Source organism: Bos indicus x Bos taurus, chromosome 2, assembly GCF_003369695.1.
Source record: "Bos indicus x Bos taurus breed Angus x Brahman F1 hybrid chromosome 2, Bos_hybrid_MaternalHap_v2.0, whole genome shotgun sequence".
Classification (NCBI taxonomy): Eukaryota; Metazoa; Chordata; class Mammalia; order Artiodactyla; family Bovidae; genus Bos; species Bos indicus x Bos taurus.
Genome location: NC_040077.1, coordinates 134,206,149 through 134,230,408, shown reverse-complemented (window position 1 = coordinate 134,230,408; position 24,260 = coordinate 134,206,149). Strand labels below are relative to the sequence as shown.

Here is a 24,260-nt window from a genome sequence, read left to right as displayed (position 1 = left end):
TGGGGCATCGCTGCACAGGGCTCTACCCACAGCTCACTGCACTCCCAACACACCGTCAAAGGGCTGCTGGAGATGGAACTGGCTTCATACCCATTGTCCACCTAGGTAAACAGACTCACGGTCTGATACGGCAACCTGGCAGAGATAGAGAGGCTGGGAATTCACCACAGAATGCCGGGAGTACAATTCCATGCTGTAAGCTCCCCCATCTAACCTCACCCCCTACCACTCTGACCTCTCCCAGGACTGGGACTTCTCCCCTCTCAGGAGACCACAAGACCATAACCAGGCCTGAGGCTCAATAGCTGGGACGTACCCATGTGTGTGTGTGAGAGCATGTGTGTGCACGTGCATGTGTATGCATGTGAGCATGTGTGTGTGCACGTGAGCACATGTATGTGCACGTGAACATGTGTGTATGTGCTCGTGTGTGTGCACGTGAGCGTGTGTGCACGTGAGCGTGTGTGCGTGTGAGCATGTGTGCACGTGAGCATGTGTGCACGTGAGCATGTGTGTGCACGTGAACATGTGTGCGTGCACGTGAGCATGTGTGCGTGCACGTGAGCATGTGTGTGTGCGTGAGCATGTGTGTGTGCATGCACGTGCGCATGTGTGTGTGTGTGAGCATGTGTGTGTGTGCACACGTGTGTGTGTGTGTGTGTGTGTGTGTAGTGGGAGGAAAAGGGTAGATACAAGTCCCAAACCCCCATTTTCAGGCCCAGGGAGAAAAGAAATGAGGTCTGCCAAAAAGGTGAAACTGGTCTCTGCCAGGAGGAAACACCTTCCTTACCCACTTCTGGCTGGATCCAAGAAAGTGGCTCTTCTCGAAAGAAAGGACAAAACGCACCCCAATCCACGAGTGCCTGGGGGGAGGGCAGCCATCATTCGGGAAGTTTCCGAACACCCGATGCCCCTCACCCTTAGTTAATAGGTGGCGGCGAGACCAGTACTCCGGGCCACACCCTGCCTGCTCGACTCCCCGGACCGACGGCCTCTCTCTCAAGGGGCAGGCGGCCTCGCTCTCCAGCCTGGGGACGAGCGCGGGGAGGGTGTCCCGGGATGGGACTCGGTGGAGCAGGATCGGACGGAGCTTGGTCTGGAGGGCAGGGCACTCAGTCAGCTCGGGGAGGGTTACCGAGCGACCGGGGCTGCGAGCGCGTAGAGTGAGGAGGGGAGCCTGGGGAGAGGGGGTGGGCGACCTGGAGGAGGCGAGGGGGGCGGGAGATGGGGAGCTCGCCTTGTCCCTGCAATAAATCGGCTTAGTGGCCGAGAGCCGAACGGCCCAGAAAGGATTAAAGAGAAGTCTGTATAATACAGCCGAGAGCGCGGCGAGGGGAGGGCAGGAGGGCGGGGGGCGGGGAGAGGAGGAGAGGGGGAGGGGCGGAGGGCGGGCGCGGGGAGGGGGCGCTCGCGCAGCCGGGAGAGGCGGGCGCCAGGCAGAGAGAGCGCGGTTCGGCTGCAAACTCCGGCGCTGCCGCCCAGCTGACTCCGGGCAGCGCTGGGCACCGCGCGCTGCCGGGGAGCCGAGAGCCGCGGCGCGCCCGAGGTCGTCCCGAGAGCAGGGGTCGCGGCGTCCCGCAGAGCCCGAGCCGAGCCCGGCGCCCCGGCGGCCCAGCCGCGGCGGCATGGGGGCGCCCCCGCGGCGCCCCACGCGGCCCGCCACCGTCTCGGCCGGAGGCCGGAGGCAGGAGCGCGCCTGAGCCCATGGCGAGGGGCCCCGCCGCTGCCGCCGCCGCCGCCGCCGCCACCGCCCCGCCAGCGCCGCCAGCTCCCGGGCACCATGCGAGCCGCCCCGAGCCTCCGCGGCTGCGTCTGCCTGCTGCTCGCCGCGATCCTGGACCGGGCGCGGGGTGAGTGCGAGGGCGCCGGCCGGAGCCGGGGCCCGGGGCGCGCGGGGGCGGGCAGCGGGGGAGGGCGCCGGCCAGGGGCACCCCGGGGACGCTTCGGGTCTGAAACCCGCGCTCGGCGCAGGGGCTGCAGAGCTGGTGGGTTTGACGAGGGAGGGTGGACGTCTCCTCTGGAGAGAACGCTCGCGGGTCTGTGCCAGGGTGTGTGCGCGCGTGTGTGTATGAGCGTGTGTCTTTGTGGCGTCCGTGTGAGGGTGTCCGGGAAGGCGCTGTGCGTGGAGAGGGTGCCGAAGTGTATCTGGAGATGTGAGTGTGTGTGATGGTGTGTGAGCGAGCGAGTGTCTGGAGGGGTGTTTGAGTGTCTGTGTCAATTACACAGAAAAGGTGTGTGTGTGAGAGAGAAGGAGTGTGAGCCAGAGTATTTGGGGGTGTGAGCGGGCGCCCAGCTTCTCGGTGAGGGTGTGAAGTGGGTGAGCCTGTGTCATCGTATGTGGGAGCGTGTTGAAGGGTGGGTGAGTGTGTGAGGTGTGGCGTGGCACGCGTGTCCCAAGTGTACGGGTCTCTTTAGGGATACATGGCAGCGGGTGACTGTATTTCCATGGGGGGGGGGCGGGGCGCGTGTGCAGAGGAGGCGGGATGTGACCCTCTGGCCAGAGTGTACATTTCTCGGATGTGGAGGTGCAGGCGCGCGGGCCAAGAGTGTGTGAGCGTGTTGTGGAGCGTGTGCATCCAGTGTGGAGGGAGGCACCGACGCGTCCGGGGACGGGGGAGGTGTGAGCCGCGGTGCGTGTGTGTCCCGCGTGGACTTGGTCCCGATCGGGCTAAACCCGTTGGAAGGAGGGTTCCCGGAGCGAGTGACCGGTGCCTCCGCGGCTCCAGGGTCCAGGGTTCGCGGAAGCCTCGGGGCCTCCCGGCCGGCGCCGCCACCTGGCGGGTCTAGAGTGCTGCGGCCGCCCAACCTGGCGACCCGGCGCCTTTCGGGCAGAGCCAACGCGTCCGCTCAGAGCCGGCGGGAGCGAGGCTGCACCTGCGGAGAGCGGTGGCCCAGAGACTGGAGGTCCGCGCCCGCGGTTCGCCCCAAGCCTAGTCCCGAACCTGGACGCCCAGAACCAGGGCGTCTGGAGTCACATCCCGGCTCTGCCGCGGAGGGGCGGGGGATGCGCGCTGCCCAAAAGTAGCCGTTATGACCGGTGGGGTCTCAGCCCCCAGCCCAGCGGGTGATGGATATGGGAGGATCTGTTCTTTTCCGTGTGCCTTGCACTCCCGGGAGGTGCCAAGCCGGACTCTGAGAATGCCTGCCAGCAAGCGGTGCGCCCTAAAATAACCCCACCCGCTTCCACTCCGAGGTCCTTATAGAGTGCTTGATCCGCTGACGGGAGAAACTGCAGGATTTGAGCCTGAATGGTGGTCCTGCTGGCAGAGGAGGGGGAGGGGTCGGTGTAAATCAGGAGGAATGCAAGCCCTGTTCTTGGTCTGCCTACCCTTGGAACAACAGACTTTCCAAAGTGCATGGAAATCCGCCCCTTCCCCTCCAACTTCGAGGCGATGGCTCCCTCCCTCGGAAGCCTCCGGAGGGAAAGGTTATATGGGGGCGGGGACGGGGTGGTGCCCGGGTGCCAGAGCCACGGCGAGGACGCTGGGCTTTGTCGAAAGGCACTCGGAGCCTCACCTGGACACCGCAGGGAGCGGGGGTGGGGTGGGGTGGGGTTGGTTAGAGGGTGGGGGCAGGAGTGGGGCACCCCTTTCTCCAGATACGCAGAACCGTAAAGACTGGTCAGGGGTAAGGATGGCGACTAGAAGCAGAAGGGTTTAGTGGGGAAAGCCCGCTGCGTCAGGATCCCACCGCGCGAGTTCCCAGAACCTGCGAGCCGCGGTTCTTGGAGCTGCGGAGACCTGAGCGGGTGTCCTGGCTCCTCCGCCCGCCGCCCACCTCTGCAGCTGGCAGGAGGCTGGGGCGAGCGCCTCTGGGCGAAGGGAGCCGGCCTGGCCTCTGAGCTCCGCTGCCCGGCGAGAGGGGAGAGCGCCGACTCGGATCGCAGACGGGCAACTTTCCGAGCGTGGGGCGCGGGCGGAGCCATCCCTTCGCTGCAGAGGAGATGATGAGAGCGCGCGGGGCGCGATCAGTCCTTTGGTTCTCGGAGTCAGCGCCCGCCCACGGCGGGGGTACCAGAAGGGTTGGTACGCGCTGTAACAGGCCGTCTGGCCGGAGGAGGGCGCCCTTCCAGGACGTGACGGAGAGCCGCGCACCTGGCCCTTGGCAGGGCCGGGCCGCCTGCCAGCGCCTGCGTCGGAGGACGGGCGGGCGCGGAGGGTAGGGTCCAGGGCAAGCACTCGGAGACACGCCTGCCCAGTGCGGGGGCGACGGCGGTCACCGCTAGGGAAGGCACGGCTGTGCGCCGGGGCCGGTGCTGCACCGACAGCTCGCGGCGCACAGGGACTCCACTTTGGAGAGGTGGGCCTGCGCCTCGGGAGGGGAAGGCAGCTGGCGGTACACAGGACCGGCCGGGCTGAGGGCTCCTGCCCCTGCCCACCACTCCCCGATATCTGCCTTTCCAAGAGGAAAAACCCACACGGATTCTAACTCCTCAGACCCCGTTTAACCTGGCCTGGGCACTTCTAGGAGGGCAATCCAGCACTCGTGCCCGGGCGCTGGCCCAGGATACAGAGGGCCCCGGGGACTGGGAGCGCAGGGAGGACAGCGGTTCATAGACCTGCCTCCGAAGGGCAGCGGGGGGCAGGCCGAGGTAGGTAGGGCGCGCTAGAGGCCCCAGCCCTTCCACTTCCACTGGACGCCCTTCCACTTCTCTCTCGGCAGCAGCGTGTCAAGGGCTAGGTGGGATGCGGGGGCTGAGCGGCTGGGCCGGAGCTGCCGCCGCACCGGGACTGCGGGGGCTGCGCGCGCGCAAGCTGGTGTGACGCCTTCGTATATTTATCCGCTTCGCCATCTCCACCCCACGCCTGGCGGGCACCACCGGACCGCTGCCAGGTGCTCGGCGGGGAGTTAAGGGCCCGGCCTGGACTAGGTCGCTCCGCCCCTCCTCGCCCTGCCGCCCCGCCCCCAGCCGTAAGCCCCACCCCTTCCCTCTCAAGATGCAAACTGAAATTTCTCCTGAGAGGCTGAAGGAGTTCTTGCTTTTTAAGTGGAGAGAATGTTCGAGCTGGAAGCGACCTCCGAGATCACTTACTGCGGTGGTTCTGAAACGAGTAATTTTTAGCAGGAGAACCCTTTTAGAGTAGGAACTGATTACGGCCCCCTAAAATCCTAATGCCTTGGGCAAGATGGTAAGCGCCAAAGGACAGCGGCCCTGATGGAAGCAGATAATGAGACCCAGCATCGAACGATCTTTCCTCAACAGTCCCCTTAAACAATCTTAAGATTGCTGCTCTTCTAATCTCAGAGCTGGGTTTCTGTTTTTTTTCAATAGCCAAGATTACATGGATCAGCTGCTGTGTGGCCAGCACGCGCTGGCTGCTTCGCGGTGCTCATGCAGGGCAAGATGGGTTTAAGCGCCTCTTTTCACAGATTAGGAAACTGAGGCCCAGAATTTCAAAGTTTGTTCGTGACAGGCTGTCAAGTGTCTTCCAGGTCTCGCCTGGTCCGGCCCCTGGCTCCCGCTTTCCTTCCAGTGTTCCTTGGACAGGGCGTGTGGGCAAGGGCTGGCAAGGTGCCAGTGGTGCGTTAGATCCGCCTGCCCACCCCAGCTTGTCAGAACATTGTCTCACACAGACCTGATCTTGCTACAGTTGGGGGCTGGGGGAGGGGTGGGGGAGGAGATGAGGAGACTTGTTGCGGTTCCTGGGTGTTAGCAGCCCTGACTTCAAAACCAAACGAGGGCTGAGCAAAGAGGAGGCTGGTTGGTTCTGTTCACTGGGTTTCCTGGGACCCATGGAGGCATCTAACCTGGCTTACCGCCCCGTCCACCTCTACTCCATCCCCGGGCCACTTGAAATTCATCCATTCAGCCCTGACTGTGCCAGCTCTGGGCCGTATGTGCTTTGTTCTTCTTATCTTCGTTAATCCTTGTAACCATCCTGAGAGTTAAGGTTATTTTCCAGATGAGGAAGCTGAGGTTCAGAGAGGTTAAGTGGTTTGTCCGAGGTCACCCAGTCAGTACGTGGCAAAGCTGAGATTCAGACCCAGGACCGTCTGTCTCTTTCCCCCTGGGCTCTGCTGCCTCCTGTGAGAATGGGTCCCGGTCACTTCCTCAGCTCCAGCCACATGGACAGTTGCCATGTGTCCAGTGCCCTGTCTGGCTGCCTTTCTCCTTCCCAAGCCCCATTGAAGTCAAATTATCCAGTGCGTTCATCTGCACAGATGGGAGAGGGGACACCCCTCAAAGCCCTTGTCATCATCAAGAGAATGAGTGGGCATCTGTTGTGGGCAGGGTGCATCTGAAAAGAGAAAGACCTATGACCGTGACCATCGTTCCAGTGGGGTGAGAGGTCAGGCCCGAACCCGTAAAGATAAAAGACAATCCAAGTGGAAATCTGTTGATACCTGCAGGATGCCAAGTGGATTGACGTCTCCCAGAGGAGGTTTGTGGGGGTAGAGTGATTTCTTTGCGGGTGTTAGGGGAAGGCTTCAAAGGGGAGGGAGGACTTGAACTAGACCTTGAAGCAAAGGGAGGAGGTTAATAGGCCAAGGGCTCATGTCCCAGGGAGGGAACCCAGGTGAGCCAAGAGCCAGAGGCAGGATTGTGCTTGGTGGGGCCAGCTCAACCTCAAGGCTGTTACTTCTTGAGTCTAATTGAGGACAGGGAGAAAGAAGACTGATATTACTGGTAGCTTCCATTTATCGCACACCTATTAGATGTTCCTTATGCATTAAATGCCCTCAACAATTCATGAGGCAGTCTCAGTAGGCGTGTTTTACAGATGAGGACAATAGCCCCCAGGATACCCCCCAGCGCCCTCTTGCCATCTCTCTCTCCCTCTCTCTTTCCCTTCCTCTCTTCCCACTTCCTTCTTTTCTTTCTCAAACAATGAATGAGGCTCAACATCTTGTATCAGGGTAAGAACTGGGAGTTTCAAACCCAGGTCTAAAGCAATCCAAGGACAATGCTGCTTCCAGAGGACAGGGGAAACTTTATTTTTTCATCACAGAAGGAGGAATGCAGCAGCCTCTACCCTTCGCAAGAGGAGGCAAAGTCCCCCATTTTAAACAATGAATGTCAGTCCAAGTGAAACGCGTGATACCTCCTAAGAAGTATCTGTCCTCAGGATGAAGTTTCCGGGAAGGAATCAGGGGGATGAGACCCTGGAGCCCACCTTTACACTCACAGTAGGGTTCCCTAGCAGAGTGGGCTCAGGACCTACTGGCCAAGACTCCATGGATGCAGCAAACGAGTGCAACGTGCATGGGGCTAGAGGTGCGCAGAGTAGCAGCCCAAAGGACTGGGAAGGACACTGACACCCAGGAAGCGAGCCTGGGGTTTGTGGATCCGCCGGCCATTCCCACACCTCCTGGCAACACACCAGAGTTGCTTTGGGAGAGTATGCGCCCCCTCTCGTTTGCATGCCATCTTGGTAGGTGACGCAATCAACCGTGGCCCCACTAAGGCGAGTCCGTCTGACACACGATCCCTAGAATCTGGATACTGAGCAGACGAAGGCTGAAACCCATCGGAAGGTCCCCCTGATCAACAGGAGCCCCAGAGACACTGCACTTCTCTGGTTTCCCAAGGCTAATGACGACGGGATCTTCCTCCCAGGGTGCTATGGGCAGGACGCAATGAGTCATGACACACAGAGCTCTTAGCTCGATCCCGGGGGCTCAGATGACTGTCATCAGCGTTAACTGTGATTATGCCAGAGCTGCTCTGGCTCTAGTGAAGCGGGCTCCTGACACCTGCGGCTCCAGCTTGTTCCTGCATTCCATGACTTTCCCCATAATGTTCCACCAGTTACTTTTTTGTTTTTTTGGCTTGGGTTATCTGGAGTTGATTTCTGCCCTTTATAAGAAAAGGACCCCGCTTGATACCCTCCCTAGGCATGATAAGCCTTAGAGTTGCTGATTAGCCAGGCTTGGTAACTCCTGGAGGATGGTTCATAGTTTGCTGAATGGGGGTGATCAATTCCCCTACCTGCTCCCTGACTTCCCCTGGAGTTCTGAGGCAGTGTCCCCTGCCCACACCCACATGAGTGCACTTAAGACTCAAGACGCAAGTTGTTTCTCCCAGTGGAATGTGGGAGAGGCAGTTTCACTGTGACCCTCCCATCCCCTAACCTAGTAAAAAGTTCTGCAAAATCAGAGACCTGTCCGGTTCTTCTCACTATTGAATCTTCCTCACAAACACACGATGGATACTTAATAAAGGCTGGTTGTGTGGATGAATAAGGCATCCTTGGCCCTTGGACATGTCCTGGTGCTGGGGCACGTGGGGAGGGTTTGGGTATGTTGCTTTCTACAGAAAGTGTATGCAAAGGCTTATGGCTTGTGGAATTCAGGCTGGATTCACAGATGAACTTCCTGTTGGTAAAGTTCTGCTCCTGGAACTGCCTTCTGTCTTTCTTGAAGACTCTCAGATAATCGATGTGACGAAGACTCTGATTCCAGACATCCTGACTATGCCTGCTGGTGGTACTTGAGCATTGACGAGATGCTCTGACCCCCATCCTTCCATTCAGATCTCATGTCAGATGTGAAGGAGGCTACTCTTGTGCCCATTGAACCAACAAGGGAAACTGAGCCTCAGGAAAATGAAAAGATGGTGGTAGGAAGTAGCTGGACTGGAATCCGGGTTTGTGGCTGCAGGCTCAGCCTTCTTCCCTCCCCAATCCATTGTGGTGCTTCCTTCAGCCCTCAGGGGTCTGCAATGAAACAGGCCAGCTCCGCATGAGCCCATAGGCCCCTAAACTAACCAGAGAGCTTGCACCGTGAGCTGGGTGCTGACGTAGCCACTTTGCTGATGTGACTCCTTCATCCTCCACTGCTATCCACGGGGAGGACACTGACGGAGCTGTGCTCACACCGCATGGGGCCCAGAGCTCGCTGTCTCTCCACCCTGTGGACCTGGCCTGCGCAGAGATGTCTTCCCCTCCTCCCCTACTTCCACCCTTTCTTGGCTCAAAGAGCAGACACCTGCCCTCAGCCGGTACAGCCCTGACTCCACATAACCTCCCTCCCAGGCTCTGCTTGCCCACTTCTTGCCCTCCACAGCCCCGCCAGCCCCTGCCAGCAGAGGCCACCTGTGCCTGCTGGCAGCGATACTTTGGGCAACACATTGTTTAAATAACTCTCCTCTGGGGCTGGACCTGGTCACAGGCTCGACTCCCTATTGAACAGAGAGCTGTTGAGGGCAGGCATCCCTGTCCCACTGGCTCTGGCATGAAGCCTGGCTCCGAGCAGATGTGGCTTCAAGATGTGTTTGTTGAATGACTCACTGATGGACTGAATGAATGATGTCTTCCCTGAGCCTGGGGTTTGGTCCAGATGCTGAGCCTGGGGCCTGTTTCCTGGCCCTGCTCAGTCACCTCTAGAAGTCCCTTCTGGTGTGAGAATGTGTCTACTGTCCAGCTCTGCCTGCCATAGCTCACCCTGGCATCATGGCTGGTGTCTGGGGGATGAGCCAACAGTGGAAGGGGAAGACCAAAGGGCTTCCTGTTCCTTCTGGGTTCTCCTTGGTTGGAGGGGCTGTTCTTCATTGCTGGTGGGTGGGAGGTTGGGGGAAGGAAAGAAATGGTAACTGTTATGTGGCAAGCCCCATGCTAGCTGTGTGCACACACAGTCATGAAATACTCCCAGAAACTCCCATTTGGGAGTTAACAGTCTCCTATTTTACAGAAGAGCAATGCAACTTGGAAAGATTATGTGATCTGCCTAAGGTCCCACTGCAAGTGGGGGGCAGAGCTGGATTCTTAAGCCAGGCGTTGATTTACACATCTCCCCCAAAGCCCAAGTTGGTCTTACTGGTAGCTTGAAGCTGACCACGGTGATTTACACCGTGGAGGTGGGCAAGCCCTGCAGCTTAGTGCTCTCCCCAGCCCAGAGCTGGCTGCTAAGCATTTCCCAGCCTGCCCCGGGCCTGCCCACCCTTTCCCAATCCCTGTCTCCGTGTGATCCAGATACTTTGGTTTCCATCTGAACTGGGTACAAAGCCTGGCCCGGCCACTCCCTCGCAGAGTAGACACTTGGGCAAATCAGTGCCTCTCTAGGTCACGGTGTCCCCATCTTTTGAAGATAGAGTGTAGCGTGGAGACGAATGGAACGACCCAGGAAAGCAGGCGTGTGATGGGCCCTCGGTCACCAGCCGGTCCCTTTCTCCTGGCCCCCAGGCTGGAGTCAGACGGCCACGGGGTCACTCTGAAAGGCTGGGGAAGCTCCTGTTTTCTCCTTCCTGTCCTGGAAGCTGCCTTTGCAGCCACGTCAAGGGATCCAGTCACTTCTGTTCATTGAGCAGCTGTCCCAGCCTTGTTCTGGATCAGCAGAGATATCCCCTAAGGAGTTCTGGCTGCTGGCAAACCCCATAGAGCATGGGCTCATTTGAGAATGATGAAAGATTATCTCTAATAAATGGCCGGTACTAGGGCACCGAGAGTAAACCCTTGGAAACTAAGGGGAGTGGCCCAGGAAGGCTCTGCGGGATTGGAACAAGCTTGACGGGTGGGGAGGGAACCCCAGGCCGGGTGGAGGGTGCATGTGCAAAGGCCTGGAGGAGGGAACGAGCACCCTGTTGGGCTTGGAGGCTGGGAGGCAGCTGGCCTCGCTTGAGCAGAAGGTGCTTGTTGAGAAGCTGGAAATGAGGTTAGAGCTGTTGGCAGAGGCCTGAGAGCTGGAGCGAGGGGTCTGGACTTGAGCCCAGGGGCTACGGGGGGCAGTTGAAGAGAAATGAGTGACATTCTCAGAGCAGGACTCTAGGAAGATTAATTTGGCTTTTCTGGGCCACCTGAAGCTGGACATCCTTTGGAATGCCTTTGTGTTATAAATGATGGCTCTGGGGTACCCAAAGAGACAATGGCCTCGAGGCAGAAATGCCATCGTTTGGACATTGTTCACCTCTCCCAGTGTCCACACCTGGCAAGGAGGGAAGACAAGGCCTCTGCCTAGAATGTGACTGTTCCAGCTTCGGCTTGAGCCAAGAGCGGCGGGGACAGCTTTTCCTGGGGAGAAGCTTCTAGATGCCCAGCAGGCGTGAGCTCTGCGGTCTGGCACGGGTTCAGATCCCATCTCCCCCATGCATCCAGTGTGTGAACTCAGAGAGCCTCTCTGTTGCTTCCAGCCTTGACTTCTCCAACTGAACAGGTGGCTCATCGTGGCGGCTTTGCGGGGTGCGGGCTGCTAGGAAGGGGACATTTACATAATTTGGGGAGGATCTGTATACAGGGTACCGAGCACAGAGTAGGCATGTGAAAAGCCGTTGCTGTTGTTATAATGATGTTTGGAACGTCCACAGGTTTGAAGAGGAAGAAGCATTTATAAGCCCCAGTGCCCAGGAGGAGGGGTATGTTGTAGGTTTCCCACACAGAGTCCTAAGCGAGTTCTTGGGTTTAGGACTGCAGAGCACCGGGCCAGGAGGGAACTGGAGAATTAAATGCACTGTCTCCGGTCTCCCATTTTAAAGCTGAGAAAACTGAGGCCAGAGAGGACCTCACACTGTGCATGACGTGTGTGTGTGTGCATGTGAGTGTGTGTGAGTGTGTGTGTGTGAGTGCCTGTGAGTGCCTGTGTGTGTGTGAGTGTGTGTGCGTGCGTGTGAGTGCGTGAGTGTGGGTGAGTGCATGTGTGTGAGAGTGTGTGTGTGTGAGTGTGTGTGTGTGTGTGTAGGCGGGATGGGGAGGTAGTGCTGGAAGCCAGGTCTTCTCCCTGGAGGTCCTAGGGGCGATCCTGGGGGCTCAATTGGGCAGACCCTCCACCTCAGAGCCTTGCGTAGGGAGCATCGGGGTCCCCAGGCTTGAGTGGGGATCTTGGCGGCACTCCAGCGGGGAGCACCCACCAGCCTCCGACATCACAGGAGCGGCTCGGGAGTCACCAGGGAGAGAGACAGCTGAGCCACTGGGCTTTTTTGTTGCTTTGCCAAGCTGTTCCTTCTGCCCTTTTGTTTCTCTTTCTGCAGAGACACTCAGCGCACCTCCGACGGGGCTGTTTGTCACCAATCACTGGCGCGTCCATTATCCTCCCGGCTCCTTAATGCTGCCCCAAAGGAAGGCGTCCATCGCCGGCTGCCCTGGCGTCATGCAGGGCTGGGCGGGGGAGGCAGCCCTGGCAGGGTGGAGACAGAGGCTGGCATGGCCAGAGGGTGGGTGGCAGTTGTCTCTCGAGCTGGTGCTCACTGCCCGAGTGTGCAGGTTTTTGTCAAGTGGGTATTCAGGCCACACAATAACCCAAGGCCAGGTGTCTGGTTCTACAGAAGCAGGTGATACATTGCTAATTGTCACCAGGCACCTAATGTCCCAGGCAGGGGCTAGGGAGTGAGGTGGGGGTGGCGGAAGCAACCACATCATAAAGGCTTCTTTGTTTGCTCGGGCAGCAGAGAAGTGGGCCTGAGCTCAGCTTGGAGAGGAAAAGGCACCGTCAGAAGGCGAATTCCTAGGGCCTGTGGCCTGACTGTGGAGCCTGGTGGGAGGAGAGGGGCAAGCAACCTGGTGGGGGAGGAATAAGGTTACTTGGCTTCCCAGGTGGCTCGGTGATAGACAGTCTGCCTGTCAATGCTGGAGAAACAAGAGACACGGGTTCGATCCCTGGGTCGGGAAGATCCCTGAGTAGGAAATGGCAACCCACACCAGTGTTTTGACCTGGAGAATCCCATGGACAGAGGAGCCCGGCGGGCTACAGTCCAAAGGGTAGCAAAGAGTCGGACACAACTGAGCGACTGAGCATCACAAACAAGGAAGAGCTGGTGGTTTCTGGGACAGTCCGAACGCAGAGAGCAAAGTGCTGTTGCAAGAAGCAGGGCAGCTCATTCGTTCATTCTCTGGCTCACCCACCGGTGCTCTGCTCCTGGCAGTCAAGCATCGTGCTGTTCTAGAGATCCGGACGAGAAGGAATAGACGAATTCTCGCCCTCGTGGGGCTTGCGGAGCTGTGTTCAACATGGAGCCATGTGTGACAACCCACATTTACATTAAAACGCAGCAGTGTCTTGGCTTTTGTTTAACCGAATTAAAACACATTTTAATTCTTCCGCCACATTTCAAAGGCGCAACAGCCACACGTGGCTGGTGGCTCTTGCGTTGGAAAGCACAGATGTGGATAAGATGCCTCCATCATTGCGTGAGGCTCCGCTGGACATCACGGGTCTAGGGGAGTGTCCCTCCTACTGCCAGTAAGTGACAGGAATCCCAGAGGGGGAGGGTCTTCCCGCTTCCTTCCCCAGGCCATCTTCCTCCTTGTGCCTTGTGCCGAGGAGAAAGCCTCAGGCTGATGCCATCAAGCTCTGACACCCTCTTGCTTGCTAATCTCATTTTCCAACAAAACAGGTGTGGGGCAGCACGCCTGCAGTGAGCCAGAGGAAGTCAAAGTTTTAATAACAGTGTTTTGTTTTCATTATGATTCTTTTCCAGTCATCCTCTGTTTAAGGCAAGTGAGACTGGTTTGCCATTTGGGGCAGTGATTTAAATTCTCTTTCCCTTTTTAAAAATGGCTTATTTAAGTTTTTTTAAAAAAAGAGTCAAGTTTAAGAAAAGTGTTAAGTGCATCGTGGAGCAGGTGGCACGCGAACGTGGCCAATCTGGGAGGTGTGAACGTCTGCGGTTGGGAAACCGCAGTTCCGATGGGATGACACAGGCTTTGGAGGCAGACACAGGAGGGCTGGGGCTTCGGTGCCGCTGTTGGTAAGCTCTGTAATTTGGGGACAATTTATTTCCCTCCTTATCAACCAGGTTCCAGAAGGAAACACCAAGCTCAGCCTGGGGGGTCCGTGGAGGGCTTCTTTAAAGGACTACCAGGTTCAATCCCCGGGTCGGGAAGATCCCCTGGAGGAGGGCATGGCAACCCCCTCCAGTTCCTGCCTGGAGAATCCCATGGACGGAGGAGTTTGGCGGGCACAGTCCATGGGATCCCAAAGAGTCTGGGACAGAGCTGAGCGACTAACACTTTCACTTTTCGCTGGCTTTGGGGTTTAGTGGGGGCACAGGGGATGGGGCAGCCCTTTGGGCCAGGATCAGTGGGGAGTTTCTACCGCCCGCAGACTGGAAAGAGGGCTGAGAGGAGAGGGCTGCAGGCAGGCCTGGGGCCCCGGGTGGAGGGATGCAGTCAACTCCTGGGGACCTGGCCGGCAGCTGGAGGAAGAGACACCCCAATTTCATCCTCCTCCTGCCTTTGGGTCTCTTGCTAGTGCTGCACATGGACGAAACTCAATTGCATGGATGCCCACGCAATTGGGCCGCCAGGCGCAGGATAGGTGGAGAAGGGGAGGGAGTGACCTGGGGAGCAGATAGCTGAGACCTAGCACCATCCTGCCCAACCTCAGTGTTCCCGTCTAGAAAACCGGGTTGTACGATGTGCCAGCTGAGTTGCTGACACGATGGAAGGAGACAGCGTGCCGTGCTCATAAGTGATCGGTCGCTTCTTACACTAATAACAATTGCAGTAATAAAATGCCTGCCCTTATGCCCCATCCTGTGCTGGACGCTGGATTTTCCTGAGCCAAAATGTAGCTCATGGGTCTGAGGCTTTAGAAACGGGGAACCGGCCTCCCAGGGGCACGGGAACTTGAAGGGACGGGTAACTTTGGGGGAGCGCTGCACTCTGTCGAGAGGGAGCGCCCGCACCCCTCCGCTGCCGCTGATGTGTCATCTCTGCCCCAGACTCTTCGACGTCCCCACGCCTCCCTGTCCGCTGGCCCATCTCGCTGATTGATCGCTCCGCCCCAGGGCACACCGATGCCTCGCTCCCCAGTCTATTTTCCACCCTGTTTCCCACGACGAGGTTCTTTCTCCTCAGATCCATTTAGGTCATCTTTCTTGCCATCCCCACCGGCTCTTACTATGTGTGGTTCGGTCCACATTTGTCCGGAACGGCCGCAGAGCTCCTTCCTTGCAAGGGTAAGGCGGGTGTCCTTCACCTCTGAGCTAGTCTTCCCGGAGGCTGCTCCTAACCCTGCAGGTGGGGGAGGAGGGAATTGGCAGTGAGTTAGCCCTTTGGATCGCCAGACCATTTATCCCTCACCTGAAAGCTAACCGTGCCAATTCCCTATTTAGAGGGATCTTCTCAGCGAGTAGCTGGAGTTTCAGGGGTGGCTGGCTTCTAAATGGAGCGACCATTTCTTGGGAAAACTTCCGCGGACAGTCCCTTTGGCTTGCTGCTCCTGAATTGGCTCAGGGTACTCTCCTCGGGTCCCTCTGTTTTCCTTTGTCCGGCCCATTTTTTCCATCCACCTTGACTGTTCAAATTGACTTTGACGAGGACTAATTTTGCCAGTTGAAATTCGAGACTCTTCGACATCCGGTGCGTTGCTGAAATTGCCGTGACAAATATCAGCAGCGATTTCTTCCCTGGCTTATTCTCTGAGGTGCTCCGGCCAAGACCGAGTGCCCCTGCCCCACGCCCACATGCCGTCTGCCCCGAGCCCGGCTGCTTACCCTGTCCCCGCGCAGGTCGGTCTCAGCCCTGCTACTGACTCAATGGCAGTGTGACCCTTTGAGAGCGGAGGGTCGGTGGCTCACTGGGGATCAATATTCCTTAGGGAAATCTCCACCAACCATCCCCTTGGGTCTCAGTGTCCCGTCGGTTGAGGTGACATTCCTTTGTTCAGCCGCCCTTCCATCTACCTGACTGTTCACTTTACCTTAGAAGAGGTTCATTTCCAGTCGAACATGGAGCCTGGTCCTGCAGGCTGGACCTCTGTGTGCGGGCTGCGGGGCGTCCATCCACCCACCCACCCATCGCAGTGCCGGGGGCCACCCCCGGCTGGGGCCTGAGTCTCAGGGGGGCCTGTGTCACCTGCCGTGCTCATGTCCCGGGTGGTGGAGTGTGGCTCTGCACCATCCCGGGGGTGCACTGCAGACGCTGCCAGACCCTAGTCACCACCTTCATGACTTTATCTCCATCCCACCCAGGTCTTTTCTTACATCACGATCGTCTTAAAATCAAACTTAAATCGATTCCCTCTTTTTGTCGCTGGTACGAAGGAGTAATGTACAGGCCTGTGGCGCTGAGTACATCTTTTTTCTTAATCCATATTAAAATGAATTTTTAAAAAGGCTTCCTTGTTCCATGTGACCTCATCCCGTGGGTGAGAATGGAGAACACTGGCTCGGTGGGAAGGAGACCAGCCTCAGAGCGACGAGCCCCAGGATCTGGTCTCAGCTCCTCCGTCAGCTGGCACCATCACTTGCTCCCCTCCCCGTCTAACCTCAGGTCCGTAAAGCAAAGGACTGAGTCTGGGTGGCCCAGTTCCAAGATTCTCTGGTGAGTAATAAGGTTGGGACGGAGAATCCTGTCTAGGTCCAAAATACTTCCTTTAAGTCATGTTTGCGGACTTCTCTCATAATCCACTCATTAAGACTCTGCCTTGCAATGCTGGGGACGAGGGTTCGGTCCCTGGTCTGGGAACTAAGATCTCACGTTCTGTGGAGCAAAGTCCATGCACCACAACAAAAGACCCCACATGCCACAGCAGCTGCCTGCCACAACAAAGACTTCATGCAGCCAAATACATAAAATTTTTTTTTTTAAAAAGACATATTTGATGCCCCCGTTCCCACCCTGGGATGAAGTGTCCTGCCTCCAGGGGTGTTGCTGAGAGCAGCTGCGTCGGTGGTGAGGGTGCGCCCACAGCCACTTGCCTCTTGATGCACCTCATTTCGGTTCCATTCAGCAGCTGTTTTCTGAGCACCAGCCCTGAGCTGTGGCCTGTGCCAGGGCTGGCACCGAGGTACCAGCGAGACCTCCAGAAGTCCACAGTCCCCTGGGGCAGAGGAGCAGGCACGGAAGTAAATTACTGATTAATATTGTAGGCTCTGAAATGGCTCCCAAGTCCTTACGGGACAGCAGCAGAGGGGACGACTAGTCTGCCAGAGGCGCTGGGCAGTCAGAGAGGCTCAGCCACTTGCTCGGGTTGCACAGCTACTAGGTGGCTGAGCTCTGAACTCAGGGGGTCTCACGCTTTACCTGCCTTCTGCCCTCTCTGCCTGCATGCTTCTCTGCCAGAGACCCCTTCCAACCTGACCTTTGGTGATTCTGGGTCTCTCTGCACCTCCCCTCCTGATCCCACTTGCCTCTGGGGGAGGGGGTCAGGGGCTCGGCAGCAGCCCGAGGTGGCCGTGGGCCCCCTGCCTGGGCAGTCACTGGGTGGCAGCCGGCTCTGCCCTGTTGCCTCCGGCCTTGTTATTATTATTATTATTTCTTTCCAGCATGCTGCTAAAAGCTTCCCGCAGAGATCACACAAACCCAGCTCTTTAAAATTTAAAGGGCTTTACTTAAACAATGTTATTTCCCTCAGAAAAGAGACAGGAGAGGTATTTGCAGTGGATAAATTTAGTGCCGTGTGTGGGTCTGAGCAGATGAGTGTGGGGTTCGGTGGGTGTGGAGGTGGCCAGGGAGATGCTCCTGGCAAGGGGAGCGGCTGTGGCTTGTCACCCCTCCCTCTCGTCCCCACAAGAGCGCGACCTCAGAGGGGACCTGTTGTGCCCAGGGTTCTGGGGAGCACTGGGTGTCACTTGTGGGGAACCGCTGGGGGCAGGGGGATGTGAAGCCTGCGTCACAGGACCTTAGCCGGAAAGGCCGGGTGCCCCTAGCTGCGCCCCAGGACCTTCGCAAGGGCCAGAGCCTCTGCAGGAGCCTGCCTCCTTCCCTGGACTAAGACCTGCTCATCGTTCCAGTCTCAGCTTAGACGCCGCTAATTTATTCCACAAGCATTTCCTGTGCACCTACTATGCTCACAGCGCCCAGGGGCACAGCTGGCACCGTGACTCAGCTCCATGTTCCCTGTCCCTGGCGTGGTTCTGGCACAGAGCGGGCATCAGTAAGTGTTTATGGAACTGATAAGAGCCTGTGTGCATGCTGTGGGACCTGGCGGAAGGATGGAGTTGCCTCTCCAGAGCTTAGAGCCGCATGAGAGTCATATTGGGTTGGCCAAAAAGTTTGTTCGCCACCCCCCCCCCCCCCCCCGCCCAAATCTCGAACATCTTGTGGAACATTCAAACTTTTTGGCCAACCCCAGTAACAAAAGACATTTTGAACTCTGAATGAACCTATCAGGGCTGGCAGATTTACACTGACTCAAGGAAGAAAAGGAAAATTCCTTCCTTCTTTCGTTGGCCATATATCCATCCATCCCTCCCTCCAGCCATTCATTCATCTGACAAATTGGACACTTACTTTGTTCCAGATGGTGTGCTAGGCACTGGAGATATGGTGCTGAACAGAAAAAAAAAACGAAAAAAAGCCTGCCCTCCTGGAGCTTAACTCCCAGGCTGTATGACCAGAGAGATAGGACATACATGAGCACACGGAAAGAGGAAGCAATAACTGCGCTGGGGAACAGGGCTGGGGTGATGGCCAAGTGTAGATGTGTGCGGTCGGGGAGGGGCCCTCTTACTGAGCATCCGCCGTGTCTCCGACGCTGTGCAGCCCTGGCTGCAAGCAAGTGAAGAAGCACAGCCACTGGCATGATAAGTGTCAGGATGGTGAGAGCCGATGTGGCTGGAAGTGACTAGCACAGTTGCACCATTAATGAGGCTTCCGATGAAGTTCTCAGACGTGAGCTGGGCCTTGAAGGATTCAGTGTAGGCAGGATGGGCCGACCCATGGTTCTCAAACTGTGCTCCTTGGAGGCCCGGTTTCCCACGGAGGCGCCCTGCACCACTTCTGGCGGCCAAAGCATCAGGCAAAACAATAGCTGAGGGGGGAGTCCTCATCCCTAGATTGAGCCAGGAGTCCGCGTCGCCTCTTTAACAGACGGGCTTCAGCTCTACTCTGAATGAAAGACTTTGAAAATGAGTGTGTTGGCCTCCTGTTAGAAGAGTTCTCTGTTTAGGTTCAACGCTCATTTCATGTGGGGAAACGGAAGCCCAGAGGGGCCCGTGACTGGTACCAGGCCTCCAGCAGGAGGGGGCCGTTTCTGGGGGAAAGTCTCCGCCTGCTGCCGCTTTCCAAGCTGAAAGGGAGGCCTGTGAGAAAGCCCCCTCCCCAACCCCGGCCCTGGACCAGACCCTCGGCCGCTGCTCCCAGCTTGTCCTGTTCCAACCCCCAGCCAGCCCCAGGCTTCACTCTGTAAACCGTTCTCCTCTGCCTGCCCAGCAGATCTGCCCCGCCCCCATGGGAGCCTGGAATTAGACAAAATATTTTATGATCCTACGCTTCGTTATGCTTTATTAAAAGCGCCCGTACTGGCTTCTGCTGGCGCATCTGCCAGGCCCAGTCTTGGGGCTTCCTCCCCCAACCCCCCCGCCCCGGCCACCATCTCTCATTGCTGGTGGGGGGGCCGACAGCTGCCACCCGACCCCCACCACCTCCCCTCACAGAGCAGGGCCCCAGCCTGGCTGACCTGTTCATGAGACAGAGCAGAAACCTGCCGGTCAAGGCAGACCTGGGCATTTAGAGAGACAGCGATAATTCTGAGTGTTCGCACACATAAGCCCATCTGGTCCTGTAGCCATACCCCCTCCCCCACTGGAGGGGACTGATTCAGAGAGGAGGAGGAGGAGTCCAGAGTTAGAGTCACCTGGTCCCGCCTTCTTGATCCCCTCCACGTGACCGTGCAGATCCAAGATCAGGCTGATGCCCCTCCCCAGACCGGTTGTCGCATCCTCCAGTGGCCAGAGGGAAGGCCCTGCACTTTCTCTTCAGCTGTCAGTTTCAATCTGGGAGCCAGGAGGGAAACCCTGGCATGCAGACATGCCTGGCACAGAAGGAGCTGTCCTCGTTCCTCCTGGTGGGATGTGCTGTGCCCTACTGGGGGCTCGGGGGAGGGCTGGGAACGCGTGGCCCACCTGGGTCTCACTGACAGCCGAGTCACAGCTGAGTGTGGCACTGGGGACAAGGCGTGTGACTGCTCTGAGCCTCCGTTTCTCATCCGGCGCCCAGGAGACACTGAATGCACAGTCGCCGTGGTTGTTGAGTCCCTCGGTCGTATCCAAGTCTTTGCAACCCCGTGGACTGCAGCACGCAGGGCTTCCCTGTCCTCCACCATCTCCCGGAGCTTGTTCAAATTCATGTCTGTTGAGTCGGTGATGCCAGCCAACCATTTCACCCTCTGTTGTCCCCTTCTCCTCCTGCCTTCGATCTTTCTCAGCATCAGGGTCTTTTCTAATGAGTCAGCTCTTCACATCAGGTGGCCAAAGCATTGGAGGTTCAGTTTCCTAATCAGTCCTTCCAATGAATTTTAAGGATTGATTTCCTTTAGGATTGACTGGTTTGATCTCCTTGCAGCAGAGACAGCGGAAATGCTTTTTTAATAGGATGCCCCACTAAAGGAGAGAGGACATTTAATCAGCTCTTCATTTAAGGGGAGAGGAAAGTGATAACCTTGCTTATGTTTATCAACATTATTATTATTATTATTGGCTAATATTAGTGGAGAACTTGTTATTCACTTATCAGATAGTTACTGATCTCCTGTCTGCCCAGGGAGAGTGAAAACATTAGTTGCTGGGTCATGTCGGACTCTTTACAACCCCATGGACTATAACCCACCAGCCTCCTCTGTCTATGGAATTCTCCAGGCAAGAATACAGGAGTGGGTTGCCATTCCCTTCTCCAGGGGATCTTCCCAACCCAGCGGTCGAGCCTAGGTCTCCTGCATTGCAAGCAGATTCTTTACTGTCTGAGCCACCAGGGTGCCCAGGGAGATGATACCAAACAGGACAGTCAAGTGCTTAGGCCTCACGGGACTGACATTCTGATGGATGAGACAGAAATAAACAAGTAGGTAAGTAGCCTGACTCTGGATGGTACTATCCTGCGAGGGGAATTCAGGGCTCTGGGATAGTCCAGGGCTTAGGACAGACCAGTGTCTCTAGACTGTGTGGTTCAGGAAGGCTTCTTGGAGGAGGTGGCTTTTGAGCAGAAAAGGGAGAACAAAAGAAGCAGGGAAAGCCTGGCTGAGCTCCTGACGTTGACCCTAGTCAGCTTCGGCTTTGGTGTCCCAAACCAGGCTGCATATTGTAGCTAACGTCTTCTTCTTATTATTATTATTCAGTTCAGTTCAGTTCATTTCAGTCTCTCAGTCGTGTCCAGCTCTTCGTGACCGCATGGACTGCAGCACGCCAGGGCTCCTTGTCCATCACCAACTCCTGGAGCTTACTCAAATTCATGTCCATCGAGTTGGTGGACATCCAATCATCTCATCCTCGGTTGTCCCCTTCTCCTCCCACCTTCAGTCTTTCCCAGCATCAGGATCTTTTCAAAGAAGTCAGTTCTTCGCATCAGGTGGCCAAAGTATTGGAGTTTCAGCTTCAGCATCAGTCCTTCCAATGAATATTCAGGACTGATTTCCTTTAGGATGGCCTGGTTGGATCTCCTTGCAGTCCAAGGGACCCTCAAGAATCTTCTCCAACACCACAGTTCAAAAGCATCAATTCTTTGGCACTCAGCTTTCTTTATGGTCCAGTTCTCACACCCATACATGACTATTGGAAAAACCATAGCCTTGAGTAGATGGACCTTTGTTAGCAAAGTAATGTCTCTGTTTTTTAGTGTGCTGTCTAGGGTACTGGAGTATAATTGGTTTACAATGTGTTTCTGTAGCTGACTCCTGTATTGGGATCCTCCCTGGAGCCTGCTCCCAGCACTGGGAATGACCACCTGCGCATTCCCTGACACCATGGCGACAGCACCCCCGCCAGGCCCAGAACAAAGGCCCCAGGGAAGCAGGAGGCGGGGACTGTGTGACGCACATTCTTGCTGCTGTTATTCAGTCGCAACTCACGTCAACTCTTTGCGACCCCGTGGACTGCAGCATGCCGGGCTTCCCTGTCCTTCACTGTCTCCCAGAGTTTGCTCAAACTTAAGTTCACTATGTTTATCTGACCATGTCATCCTCTGTCGCCCCCTTCTCCTCCTGCCCTCAACCTTTCCCAGCATCAGGGTCTTTTCCAGCGAGCCGGCTCTTCGCATCAGGTGGCCAAAGTATTGGAGCTTCAGCTTCAGCATCAGTTCTTCCAGTGACTATTCAGGGTGCATTTCCTTTAGGATTGACATTCTTGACCTGACTTTTAACTTTTGTAGATCCCTAGGAGGTGGGTCCTGTGACTTTCTGCATTTTGCAGACAAGGAGCCTGGGACCTAGAGGTGAAAATCTCAGAGCTGATGTGACTAGGGGCTGGCAGTCGAACCGCGGTCTGACTCAGTCCCTTCTGAATTAGTCTCCGCCCCGTGCTCCCTGGCTTGTATCTGTGTGTCCAGTGGGAGGACAAGGAGAGGGGAGAAGCCCACCTTTTCTTGTTCCACCTTGAACCCCCCAGGGTGCCTCTGACCTGGGGCTGGAGTCCCGAGCGGTGGGGGTGAGTGGCCGGGTGGCAGGCAGCCCGTGGAGTATTGATGGCCCTCAAAGTTGGCAGGCACAGGAAGGCAGAAAGGTATTAATTAGCAGTTATTCCCCGGCAGCGAGGAGATGGATAGAGATAAAGGTGGCAGCCTGCGCATCCGTTTTGTAGCAGCCGAGAAGCAACAGTAAATCAGTGCTATGAATCGATGCTGCAAGTAGGAGGTATGTTTTATTTATTTATTGGAGGTATGTTTTAATCTTATTGGCGGGATAGCATTACGGGGAGCGAGGCAGGAGGGCTCCTCACTGACGGAGCCTGGGTCAGGGAGGAGGGAGAGAGGGGACAGGGGCTTGGGCCAGTCCTTGGAGGACCCCCAGGGGGAACTTTGGCTGTCGGGATGGGAGGCAGGAGCGTGTGAGAGCTGGGAAGGCATCCTGGGCCGGCAGGGGGATCCCGCCGTCTTCCGAGGCCTCCACCACATGCCTAGGTCTGCAGTCCACCCCTCCATCCCTCCCATGAATGGGGGGCTCTGGGCTGGACATGCATTCAACTGCTGGGCACAAACGGGGTTCTCACTCAGGCACTGGCCCTCTCTGGGTTCTTGGCCTGGCCACACCCCTGCCCGTGGTAAAGGCTCAGAGGCTGAGGGATGAGGTGGTGGGTGGAGGGTAGGGTTTGGTGCCTCTGGATGGTGCGAGATCTGAGGGAGATGGGGGCATGGTCATGGCCTTTAGTCCTCCTCCCAGCAGCCACTGTGGTGGGTGTTTGGTCCCCATGCACCGAGGGGAACAGACATCGGAGTGAGGGACACGCTTGGGTGTGGCAGCGCCAGCATCCAGCATCATCTCTGACCAGCAAAAGCATCGATCACCCCCGGCAAAAGCCGCGGGAAAGCCTACAAGCTCCAGCCTCTGAGTGTGAGGAGGGGCTCAGAGACGGCCCCTTCTTCTTCCCGTTCCACTCCTGGATGCCGCTCTCCACACCAGGACACAGAGACTGGGAGGCAGAGGAAAAGGAGGGCAAACCAAACCAGGCAGGATAAATCCTAAGCACCCACTGCTCTGTTTCAGCCAAGGTCAGTGGCTGACTCCCTCTGAACCTAACTTTTCCCTACCAGACCTCTCGGGGCTCTTCTAGCTACAACATTCTCAGATTCTGTCTCTCCCTTCTTAAATTATCAGGTACTTGCTATGCCATTTAATCCTCTCCCTCGTTCCTGTGACACAAGCATTATTAGTCCCATTTTACAGATAGGTAAACTGAGGGACTCAGCGAGGCTTAAGGACTTGCCCAAGATTACACAGCTGGGGAGTGTCAGAGCCTGGATTTAGACCCGGGTGGGTCTGCTCTCAAAAGCTCAGCACTGTTCATTTCATGGCACCATCTCCTTGTCTGATAGTCATACAGGCATAGAGGAAAAAAATGTCGCCCGAGAAGGAACTTGACTCCAGGCCTTCAGTGGAGATGGGCAGCCCTTCTGTGGGGTTGCACTGGGGCTTCCTGCCCCCACTGCCTCCAGGACCTGTCCCTGTCTGTCTGCCCCTTGTCAGCCACTCTGCTCCAAGGCCTACGCCAGCTCTGACCACGGCTCTGACGCCTGAACGGGGAACCCCGAGCCCCTCTAGCTCTGGCAGCCTTGGGCCAGCGGACGGAGAGGTCTTGGAGGTCAGCCTGGGCCAGGCCTCCGAACGAAACTTGCTGCCTCCCAGGAGTGGAGACCCAGTGTCTCAACGATCTTGCTTCCTCTGGTCATGGGGGAAAGGAAAGGGCGTACTCACAGATTGAGAAGAGCTCCTCTGGAAAGACAGCGATGCTGAGGAAAGGGGGCCAGCCTGGGACCTCTCGTCTGGCTTGGGGAGGGGACACCAAGGGCAGACTTCTGGTTTTTCTTCTCCGTGTGTCTTGGTGACTGAAACACACCAGTGGCCCAGGGACAAACGTGCTGCCTCAGCGTCTGCACCCAGAGGCAGGGGCGACGTCACTCTTCCTGTTCACGCTGAGGGTCCCTATCTGTTCCCCTGCTGGGAGCCTGTCGTCACATAAAGTG

The 24,260-nt window shown here is 56.9% G+C and overlaps 1 protein-coding gene across 2 annotated transcripts in view; it reads left to right on the top strand.

Moving 5' to 3' along the window:
- Positions 1-1,420: 1,420 nt before the first annotated feature.
- Positions 1,421-24,260, top strand: part of IGSF21 (immunoglobin superfamily member 21) — a 279,944-nt gene continuing 257,104 nt past the window's right edge. For both annotated transcript variants that reach the window (XM_027522157.1, XM_027522155.1), the window contains exon 1: positions 1,421-1,850. In XM_027522157.1, coding sequence (XP_027377958.1) covers positions 1,781-1,850 — 70 coding nt within the window. In that variant the 5' untranslated portion in view covers positions 1,421-1,780. The remainder of the gene's footprint in view (positions 1,851-24,260) is intronic.